This window comes from Schistocerca nitens, chromosome 1 (assembly GCF_023898315.1).
Source record: "Schistocerca nitens isolate TAMUIC-IGC-003100 chromosome 1, iqSchNite1.1, whole genome shotgun sequence".
NCBI classification, from domain to species: domain Eukaryota; kingdom Metazoa; phylum Arthropoda; class Insecta; order Orthoptera; family Acrididae; genus Schistocerca; species Schistocerca nitens.
This window is the reverse complement of record NC_064614.1, coordinates 928729683-928741813: the sequence shown is the minus strand read 5'-3', so window position 1 is coordinate 928741813 and position 12131 is coordinate 928729683. Positions and strand designations below refer to the sequence as shown.

Genomic DNA, 12131 nt, shown 5'->3' with positions numbered 1-12131 from the left:
ATAAATCAGCACATGACCAGTAATAAGGATTAGAAAAGAAAAATTCATGAATTCATGAAAGAAGAATTAGACAAGTCTTCTAAATTGGTGAAGCCTGGTAAGACCAGACTTCTCAAAAGGAGACTCACAAAACTTGATTCTTTTCAGGAAGATACAGTTTGTTGTGAAATGTATGATTATTATTCAGGAAAGAGGATCTGACACTTAAAAAGTTACTGCCTCATTTGTAGCCAGAGGAAAGAGAGTAACTGTAGCACATGCTCATTCCTAATTTTCTGCTTTTACTCAGTGCAAATAAGGCAACCACAATATGGTTTGAAGACTGAACTTTGAAACTTGTATCATTTTGTTGTACAACGTAAAGTGTCCACAGAGACATCACTGAAAAAGAAACTTTTTGTTGGCTGGAGAAACGTAACTTAGTTGGCAGTAATCTGAACATGGCAGATGTATTAGAACTTGTCAGGCAACACAAGCCAAAATGTCTGGTTTATCTTGTGGATGAAATGCTAATAAAATACAGGCATAAAGTACTCCAATTGGCTGAGGTGGAACATCTTTTGAAAAACGCAGTTGGAAAAAGTGACACCAGAAGACTGGCAAAAAATAGTGAAACCTGTGATAACAGTATGCATGGAACAATGAAGGTATGTCACAACAGTGTGTTGAAAACTTTCACTTTGAGCAGTGACATTGATAATTCCACCAAGTCTGACTAAATGGAACGATGTTTTCTCATTGTTTGACTTATGTATAGTGACTGTACTTTAATGAACCTTTTAATTTAATTAAATCTCATGTTTGTGGGTTTATTTTGGTCAGTTCCTCTTCCTTGTTGTGAGATTAAGGGATGCTGCTTAATCAGTTGCCATCTTCTCCTCATGGTAAGTTACACTTCGTCTTAAATGTATTTCATTTTTTGTGAATTCTAAAGCCTTATTTCAGTGCACTAATGATTTTCAAGATGTACAGTGAAAAGAAAGAAATTTTTTGAGACGCGAAAATTTCTTCTGTTTCAATAACCAACATAATACTGGCGTCATTTAAAATGAAGAAAAGATACTACTGAGAAGAATATTGTACGTGAATTTCAGAATTTACATGTTATTTCTGTAGTAAACTTGTTAAGAGTTAAATATTGACCCAATTGCATAAAACATCATTTTAGAAGTTTTTATGTAGGAAATCAAATGCAGTATTGCAATTTTGATAAGATTTGTTGTCAGGTGATGTATTTTAGTAACCAACAAAAAATTACAAAGGTGAAAATTTCATCTATTCAAAAAAGGTAACTTTCTCCCTAATTAAAATTAAGAAAATATTTTTGATGTGCTGAGGGACACTATAGAGACCTACTTATTATGTAAATTTGAGGTTTTTTTACTTGAATTTTGTCAGAAATAGAGACTTCGAAGCAATTCCTGTCGCCACAGAGACTAATGCATTTTGGTGGCGGCCGCTCTCCGACTGTACCGTATGTGACAATGCCACAACCTTTTACCTCAGTCGCCAGGTGCCAACTATTTTAAATCAGACTATAAATAGTGCCAACTTTGGCTGTCCAGTTGATGACGTAGGTTTTTGTCAGTGATGGGTTGCTAACAGTTTCTCTATTAAGGGAAGAAAAACCATTATACTAAGTTATGTTATTAATGTGTGCATCATCAATCATGGTAGTAGTAAGTGGTCAACTAAATAGAGCAGATATCTTAAATCTTTGTTTTTGTATTTGGATGAGCATTCTGGAGCATATCAGACAGCTATTGCTAGGACAAATAAAGCAGTATGTTAGCATACTTTTAGTATTTTTATTGCCTATATCATTGTGGAACGATATTCTGCGAGTGCTCATTTTTAGAAACAACATTTTTAATATGCAAAAGCATCTCATAAGAATAATGTATTTGGTGCACATTTATGATCATCTTGTACACACATCTCCTAAGAATTAAGCAGCATATACTCTTATTTAAATTCGGTTATTTATTGTAGTCACAATTCATAACAAATAATGACGCTCATTGTTACTATCTTAGCCAAAAATGAATTACCTCCTTTGTAGATAAAAAATAGTTTCAGTGGTTTTAAAAAAGAGGAATTGTACTTTAACAGAAACTTCCACTAATCACCCAAAGGTGACAAATGCGATACAGATTGTGAAGTCTGTCCAAAGAGAAGCTGACAGTATTTTTATTTGAGGTTAACTGCTATTTGGACAGTTGTAGCACATACAATAAGACCCCCCTTTTTACGCTTTTCGGCATACTGATTAAAAAAAAAAAAAAAGTAAACTCAGGAAAATGTAAAAGACATGAAAGCACAGGAAACACAACAGGGGTAAATGAATGAATTACTCTTACTGTCATTCTCTTTATGTGCAGAAAATGAAACTAAAACAGTTGAAATTTTGCCTATTTTAAAAATTCAGAAATAATTGCAGTAATTGTTTTTCTTTCGAATGTCGGTTATCTCGACTCTTTCATGAAACCATGTTAAAAAGATATTCGTGTTCTAATGTGAGAGTTGTTATTGATAATTGTGGTAAAATTACAGTAAATAAAACTTGTAACATAATATTGGTTGAAATTGTAGAGTTGGCAGTCTTCATAAATAGGGAACAATTAACTTGAAATCTGTAGCTTGTTGCTCACAAGAAAGTCCCTCAGTTCAGGGATGTCCTGTGTGAGAAAGGGGACAGAACTTGTCATTGTGTTACGGAGCATCTGAGGAGGAATGTTTACATCAGACATCAGGTTGTACCAATCTAAGACTGCACACCTAGTATGGATTAGTGTATTTCACGTGGAAGTAACAACGATCGGTGAAAGCCCATTGTGGGGATGGCCATCTTCAAATTATTTGTGTAAAAGACTGTGAAATTAAATTAAAGCTGTTCTAATACAACACAGTGACCAGAAGGAAGGTTGCTAATAGTGTCACTATCATCAGATCATGACTATCATTAAGGTAGTGACACAGCATACTTTCCCACCCTTCTAAACACCGGGAACCCATAATACAGGCAGCCGTAACCCAACACGCCGACAATGAATATTACTGCACTAATGCTGCGTTGTGTGATCAATAACTTTGCATATAGTCAGTGTTTTCCACTTTGTTCCAAGGCTGGCTTTGAGCAGGAACACAAACCTCTTTTTTACAGAAATCGTTTGAAAATCAATCTTAAGTCATGATAACATCAAAGAAAACTTAAAAGTTCGGGAAATATAACATGGACTCTTTAATGATGGGAAGGCATTATAGTGACGAAATAGGACTTTTGTAGGGACTGACAAAAATGAATGCATAAAGTAGGAAAACATAAAATGTGGGAACTTAAAAATAGGGTTTTACTTTAAATTATAAAATAGTTCACATATACTTTAAACTGCTAAAATTAAATAATTCTTGATTAATATAGGCAGAACAAATGTGCTCACATGAGCGCGTGCGCGCGCACCCCAATAAACTGATATGATAGTATTCCATAAAAATTATGTATAGACCTCTGTTGCTATTAGTTACTAATTTTTCATCTTGAAGCAATATTAAGTTAATTGAATGGTTTCATATTTTGTATTTTTTTTTTTTTTTTACTATTATAGATAGATCACTGGCTGACTTTCAGCAGTGGTCCACTGCAATGTGAACGAGATTTCCAAAAAGCTGTTCTGTATTTGGATAACATTCTTGCACCTTCCACATACTTGGTTGGAAATAAAGTCTCTATAGCTGACTTCGCTGTGTGGGCAGTTTTACATGGTAAGTTGCAGTTAGACCACCTTGCTTTATCAAGTGTTCCACTGTTATTGTGTATGTTCATCAGGAATACCGTACATGCAGAAACATGCAAATATCAAGTAATTCTAGTGCAACTTAATATAGTGATTTCAAATGTAACTAGAGTTTTTCTTTGACATGTAAGGGGTATTTGTAAATCAATTTCAGAGTGTTGAGAAAATATATTTTTTTTAGTTGGACTAACTGGCACACGTACTTGCTTAAAACAGAAAACAAAAATTTTAAAGGCTTGAATGCCTGTGAAGTGCCCCAATGTGCACAAAAAATATAATGAAGTTTACTACCAACAGTACATAATTGACATTAAAAGGAAGCTTGTACAATTTCAATATAAGATTAATAGAAGTAGTGTTTTCTCATGTATTGCATTTTTTAGTTGTGTCTGTTCTTGCCAGGATGTGATATGTCTCACTTTGCGCCCATGGTTGATATCCTTATACTTTCTAAGAAATTTATGTGCTGTTTCTTGAAATGTTTCCTTGTCTCTTTGTGAATTCTTTTCATTATTGCTACAAATACTTCAGATCTAAAAGAAATCAAATTTCTAGATCAACAAAACGCTTTGTTTAAGTTTTGTTTCTGATGATTCCAGATTTGTTTCTCAAATATATTTAAAACAGTCAATATCTTCTGAAACAGCCTTCACAAATTATTTTATTAATCCCAGCTTAAAGGGAAATGGAGCAGGATTACTTTTTGGAGGGGATAACTAAAATATTGAGGTCCTAACTTCATTATAGATGGCCGTTCATTTATAATAAAGTGCTTGCCGGTGTCACATATGTCCTATACACGTAGAAACAAAAATATTGTGTATAACTATATCGTCTAAGAATCCTGTAAATAAATTTCAAATCACCACATATCACACATCTGAGTTACACATATAAAACTGTGGACTGACAGTCTGCAACTCGGCATCTCTGCTATACGGTGGGTAGCAACTTTCTTTTTATAATATTGTTACATTCCATCTTCGATCTTCCATTGTTTGATAGAGAAGAATAGATTGCTACTCACCATAAAGATGACCCGTTGACTTTCAGAGAGGCACAATAACAAGACCGTTACACAAAGCAAAGAAACCTACGTGAACAGCAATCTGGAGTAGGTGGGGAAGGGCAAGGTATAGCAGGGTGCGGTTGGGGGAGGAGAGAGAGAGGCGTGCAGGGACTAGATGGCCGACTGACAAAACCTGCCAGGCCGATCATTGGGGGGAGGGGGGGGGGGGGGCAGGAGCAGGAGCAGGGAAAGGGGAAAGAATGTGCAAGTGCACTGGAAAGGGTGAAGGAAAATGATAAGAGAGATGGTGATAGGGCAGTGGGGGCAGAAACTGTTGGATGGAGAATGTAGGGACAGTAGGTTACCATAGGTTGAGGCCTAGATAATTATGGGAGAGGAGAATGTGTTGTAAGGATAACTCCCATCTGTGCAGTTCAGAAAAGCTGGTGGAGCGCTCTTTTGCATGCGCGATCGTGAATTATATCTTTGTATTGGCGGAGGCGCGGTAGTCACAGTACAATTACAATGCCTCCTCTACTGACACGCTCTGCAAGAGAGCGTGGCAGTATAGAAAATTTACATACATACATATATATGAGAAAACAAGAAATTTACATATTACAAAAAGTATTTCTGAGCACAATGCTCTTTGCATATCAGTCTTTGTATACAGTCGTTTTGGTGTGTATCTTCTTTAGGAGTCGTAACATTAATGTCTTTGAACTGCGGCTTATTAACGTTGCTTAGCACAGCGTTTGAATTCGGTTCACATGATTCGTGTTTACAATGGAATTAATTCGAACAATAAATGTTTCTATTATATTGCTCCAATGTCTTTAAACGTAGTATCGGCTTCTGAGTGAGTGTGTATGCACTGCCTGGATCTCTTGCGTGTGACTTGAAGAAAATCCAAAGTTTGTTCATTGTGTCAACACGAAATTGTAATCTCCAGCACTCGAATTTTGGTGGTGTCCACCAGGGTATAAATGGTCAATGAGGACACAGGTGACACCTCACTGCCTACGAAAGGTGACGAGCTTGCCCTTTACACCAACCTGAAGACCTGCCGGCTTCCACTACACCATACACTTCAAGGCATATTGACACTACGTAAATATTTCTTGACCAGTGTTCCATCACGTTGGTTTCTTCTTTGCATTTTCAGTTCCATTTATATGAATCATGTGCTACATGCACAAGTCCTTTGCAGATCATTAACAGCTCCTTAAAATACATTTCTTGATATAATAATTACATAAATACACAAATATTTACAATTAATCATTACATGAGATATTTACATTGTTTTCATATAGTACATATACAGAATTAAATGAAAAATATAGTAAATTTTTACGTTACATTCAATATCATTGTGCTGACATGTGAATTACATTACATTCAGATTGAAATATACATTTTATTTATTTTATTTGTTAGCTCATTCTTTTTCCTTTTTTTTTTTTTTTTTTCGTTACACTTGCAACATTTTAAGATAATTGTGGTAACTCGCTAGAATATTCAACTTAAAATTCTTCTTGCCTCCTGGAATAAAATTTACACATATTTCAAGCTTCAAGGCAGCCCTCTGTAGGAGGATAGGTTCATGGGATGGTTGCTAACTACTTCATAAATACTAGTAAAGTCATCTCCTACAGTGGACTACACAAAATAAAATATGATAAACAAAATACATGTTAACTTAATATAATGTAAAAGTTCCTATACCTAATACCGTTTCTGAGTGTGGTGTCCCCACTATTGCTGTGGTACCCCTCTTTTACAGTTTCTAAGAGTGGTGCCCCTCTAAATATCTTAGGATCCTACAAGTATGTACACCAGTGTGATATATGAGAGAGAGAGGGGGGGGGAGACATTCCACGTGGGAAAAATATATCTAAAAACAAAGATAATGTTACTTACCGAACGAAAGCGCTGGCAGGTCGATAGACACACAAACACACACACAAAATTCAAGCTTTCGCAACAAACTGTTGCCTCATCAGGAAAGAGGGGAAGGAGAGGGTAAGGAGTCATTCCAATCCCGGGAGCGGAAAGACTTACCTTAGGGGGAAAAAGGACAGGTATACACTCGCACACACACTCATATCCATCCACACATATACAGACACAAGCAGACATATTTAAAGACAAAGAGTTTGGGCAGAGATGTCAGTCGAGGCGGAAGTGAAGAGGCAAAGATGATGTTGAATGACAGGTGAGGTATGAGTGGCGGCAACTTGAAATTAGCGGAGATTGAGGCCTGGTGGGTAACGGGAAGAGAGGATATATTGAAGAGCAAGTTCCCATCTCCGGAGTTCGGATAGGTTGGTGTTGGTGGGAAGTATCCAGATAACCCGGACGGTGTAACACTGTGCCAAGATGTGCTGGCCGTGCACCAAGGCATGTTTAGCCACAGGGTGATCCTCATTACCAACAAACACTGTCTGCCTGTGTCCATTCATGCGAATGGACAGTTTGTTGCTGGTCATTCCCATATAGAATGCATCACAGTGTAGGCAGGTCAGTTGGTAAATCACGTGGGTGCTTTCACATGTGGCTCTGCCTTTGATCGTGTACACCGTCCGGGTTACAGGACTGGAGTAAGTGGTGGTGGGAGGGTGCATGGGACAGGTTTTACACCGGGGGCGGTTACAAGGATAGGAGCCAGAGGGTAGGGAAGGTTGTTTGGGGATTTCATAGGGATGAACTAACAGGTTACGAAGGTTAGGTGGACGGCGGAAAGACACTCTTGGTGGAGTGGGGAGGATTTCATGAAGGATGGATCTCATTTCAGGGCAGGATTTGAGGAAGTCGTATCCCTGCTGGAGAGCCACATTCAGAGTTTGGTCCAGTCCCGGAAAGTATCCTGTCACAAGTGGGGCACTTTTGTGGTTCTTCTGTGGGGGATTCTGGGTTCGAGGGGATGAGGAAGTGGCTCTGGTTATTTGCTTCTGTACCAGGTCGGGAGGGTAGTTGCGAGATGCGAAAGCTGTTGTCAGGTTGTTGGTGTAATGGTTCAGGGATTCCGGACTGGAGCAGTATCGTTTGCCACGAAGACCTAGGCTGTAGGGAAGAGACCGTTTGATGTGGAATGGGTGACAGCTGTCATATTGCAGGTACTGTTGCTTGTTGGTGGGTTTGATGTGGACGGACGTGTGAAGCTGGCCATTGGACAGGTGGAGGTCAACGTCAAGGAAAGTGGCATGGGATTTGGAGTAGGACCAGGTGAATCTGATGGAACCAAAGGAGTTGAGGTTGGAGAGGAAATTCTGAAGTGCTTCTTCACTGAGTCCAGATCATGAAGATGTCATCAATAAATCTGTACCAAACTTTGGGTTGGCAGGCCTGGGTAACCAAGAAGGCATCCTCTATGCGACCCATGAATAGGTTGGCGTACGAGGGGGCCATCCTGGTACCCATGGCTGTTCCCTTTAATTGTTGGCATGTCTGGCCTTCAAAAGTGAAGTAGTTGTGGCTCAGGATGAAGCTGGCTAAGGTGATGAGGAAAGAGGTTTCAGGTAGGGTGGCAGGTGATGGGCGTGAAAGGAAGTGCTCCATCGCAGCGAGGCCCTGGACGTGCGGAATATTTGTGTATAAGGAAGTGGCATCAATGGTTACAAGGATGGTTTCCGGGGGTAACAGATTGGGTAAGGATTCCAGGCGTTTGAGAAAGTGTTTGGTGTCTTTGATGAAGGATGGGAGACTGCATGTAATGGGTTGAAGGTTTTGATCTACGTAGGCAGAGATCCGTTCTGTGGGGGCTTGGTAACCAGCTACAATGGGGCGGCCGGGATGATTGGGTTTGTGGATTTTAGGAAGAAGGTAGAAGGTAGGGGTGCGGGGTGTCGGTGGGGTCAGGAGGTTGATGGAGTCAGGTGAAAGGTTTTGCAGGGGGCCTAAGGTTCTGAGGATTCCTTGAAGCTCCGCCTGGACATCGGGAATGGGGTTACCTTGGCAAACTTTGTATGTGGTGTTGTCGGAAAGCTGACGCAGTCCCTCAGCCACATACTCCCGACGATCAAGTACCACGGTCGTGGAACCCTTGTCCGCCGGAAGAATGACGATGGATCGGTCAGCCTTCAGATCACGGATAGCCTGGGTTTCAGCAGTGGTGATGTTGGGAGTAGGATTAAGGTTTTTTAAGAAGGATTGAGATGCAAGGCTGGAAGTCAGAAATTCCTGGAAGGTTTGGAGAGGCTTATTTTGAGGAAGAGGAGGTGGGTCCCGCTGCGACGGAGGACGGAACTGTTCCAGGCAGGGTTCAATTTGGATGATGTCTTGGGGAGTTGGATCATTAGGAGTAGGATTAGGATCATTTTTCTTCGTGGCAAAGTGATATTTCCAGCAGAGAGTACGAGTGTAGGACAGTAAATCTTTGACGAGGGCTGTTTGGTTGAATCTGGGAGTGGGGCTGAAGGTGAGGCCTTTGGATAGGACAGAGGTTTCGGATTGGGAGAGAGGTTTGGAGGAAAGGTTAACTACTGAATTAGGGTGTTGTGGTTCCAGGTTATATAGAGGGAAACATTCCACGTGGAAAAAATATATCTAAAAAGAAAGATGATGAGACTTACCCAACAAAAGCGCTGGCAGGTCGATAGACACACAAACAAACACAAATATACACACAAAATTCAAGCTTTCGCAACAAACTGTTGCCTCATCAGGAAAGAGGGAAGGAGAGGGAAAGACGAAAGGATGTGGGTTTTAAGGGAGAGGGTAAGGAGTCATTCCAATCCCGGGAGCGGAAAGACTTACCTTAGGGGGAAAAAAGGACAGGTATACACTCGCGCACACACACACATATCCATCCACACATACAGACACAAGCAGACATATTTGATATATGTCTGCTTGTGTCTGTATGTGTGGATGGATATGTGTGTGTGTGCGAGTGTATACCTGTCCTTTTTTCCCCCTAAGGTAAGTCTTTCCGCTCCCGGGATTGGAATGACTCCTTACCCTCTCCCTTAAAACCCACATCCTTTCGTCTTTCCCTCTCCTTCCCTCTTTCCTGATGAGGCAACAGTTTGTTGCGAAAGCTTGAATTTTGTGTGTATATTTGTGTTTGTTTGTGTGTCTATCGACCTGCCAGCGCTTTTGTTGGGTAAGTCTCATCATCTTATATATATATATATATATATATAAGATGATGTGACTTACCAAATTAAAGTGCTGGCAGGTCGACAGACACACAAACATACACACAAAATTCAAGCTTTCGCAACAAACTGTTGCCTCATCAGGAAAGAGGGAAGGAGAGGGAAAGACGAAAAGGATGTGGGTTTTAAGGGAGAGGGTAAGGAGTCATTCCAATCCCAGGAGCGGAAAGACTTACCTTAGGGGGAAAAAAGGAAAAAGGACAGGTATACACTCGCGCACACACACATTCATCCGCACATATGCAGACACAAGCAGACATATTTGGTCTTTAAATATGTCTGCTTGTGTCTATATATGTGCGGATGAATGTGTGTGTGTGTGTGTGTGTGTGTGTGTGTGTGTGTGTGTGTGTGCGCGTGCGCGTGCGCGTGCGCGAGTGTATACTTTTCCTTTTTTCCCCCTAAGGTAAGTCTTTCCACTCCTGGGATTGGAATGACTCCTTACCCTCTCCCTTAAAACCCACATCCTTTCGTCTTTCCCTCTCCTTCCCTCTTTCCTGATGAGGCAACAGTTTGTTGCGAAAGCTTGAAATTTGTGTGCATGTTTGTGTTTGTTTGTGTGTCTGTCGACCTGCCAGCACTTTCATTTGGTAAGGCAATCATCTTTGTTTTTAGATATATTTTTCCTACGTGGAATGTTTCCCTATATATATATATATATATATATATATATATATATATATATAGTGTGTGTTCATTTCCTTCCTTTCATGGGTATCAAGCAATATAAACAAATGTTTTACTTAATAAATAAATAAGTCTTCTTAGATAATTGCTGCTGTGTTCCATGCTGTATATCCATTCTGTATTTACCTTGTGGTACCAGTAAAATTCTATTCATAAATAAATATGTGTGTATGTCTCTCCATACTGTCAGATAATCACAAATTATATAATATCAAATATTTCATCAATATGTATAATATATATTTTTTTTTTTAAGGTAGGGATGAGAGTGTGAGCCGCAACAGAGGACTGATGTTTTGTTTTCTCCTTTCTATTTAATGGTGCATTAGTTCAGTACAGTAGATGAACGTTAATTATGCCATTAGATGACTGCTAAATATGTTCTCTTAAATAATTCTTCCAATCTGAAGTGTCAAGCCTACATAACTCCAAAAATTTCATTACAAGTTCCCATTAGATTAGTGTTAAAGTGTTATAGATTTAAATCTTCTCATATATTTTCAACAGTGGCTGCTGTAAATAATTCTTTACACATAAATCTATACTTTCACCTTTAGTTATAAGAATATATAAGACATCACATAAGTTATTATCTCAGGCATACCAATCTTTCAATAAATAATATTCTTTCACTACTTTCATTCTGTATTCCATGAGTACATGTGATATAGCGTTCAAATCTAGTTTCTTTCCTCTCAACATATTCTCAATTACTCATAACATTCTCACCTATCCAATATTCGTTCTTCACAAAATAACATATACTTATTCCTCAGCATTATATATAGCCTATATATTTTCCTCTTATTCATCATCACTTGCTTTTTACTTCAACAACAATAATAATAATAATAATAATAATAATAATACCCTTTTCTCATCCTATATTCCATTTACGTCTCTCCATATTACTATTTGTCCTCTTATTAAACTAAAATTACATTCACTCATCTCATTCAGTCACTCACATCACTCATATCAACATTACTATTATCACATGCCTCCTAAAGAAAATAATTCTGTTCAGTTCTCTGCCTCCTCTAATGTGTATATGCCTCCTCTAATGTGTATATGCCTCAATAGCAACTCCTCTTATAACCAAATATCTTATTAGCTATTGGATGGTTCACATTGCTTTTTAGACTTACCTGCATTCATTAGATTGTAAGTATCTGTATAACTTCGATGTAGGCTCATCATAGCTGTACATCATATTAATTATCTTCTTCTCATTAGCTAACATTTTACTGTATGTATTTTTTTCAAATGTCTGTGTGGATGTAGACCTCTGGGTTTATGTGTTAATGCATATTCTAATGAATAACAGCCAGGGTGAGGAATATTTGCAATTCGGTATGGTCCAGAGTATAAGACCTGACATTTCCTGTTTAAATGTTTCAGTTTTGTGGGTTTAGGATGTGTTCTTAGTAAAACTAACTCATCAGCTTGAAATGTTTGTGCTTTCCTGACACCTCTGTC

General features: G+C 38.8%; 1 protein-coding gene across 1 annotated transcript in view; it reads left to right on the top strand.

Moving 5' to 3' along the window:
• The window catches only part of LOC126193193 (bifunctional glutamate/proline--tRNA ligase), a 248437-nt gene that overhangs the window by 45438 nt on the left and 190868 nt on the right, over nucleotides 1-12131 (top strand). Inside the window, exon 3 of the mRNA XM_049932666.1 lies at nucleotides 3606-3762. Coding sequence (XP_049788623.1) covers nucleotides 3606-3762 — 157 coding nt within the window. The remainder of the gene's footprint in view (nucleotides 1-3605; nucleotides 3763-12131) is intronic.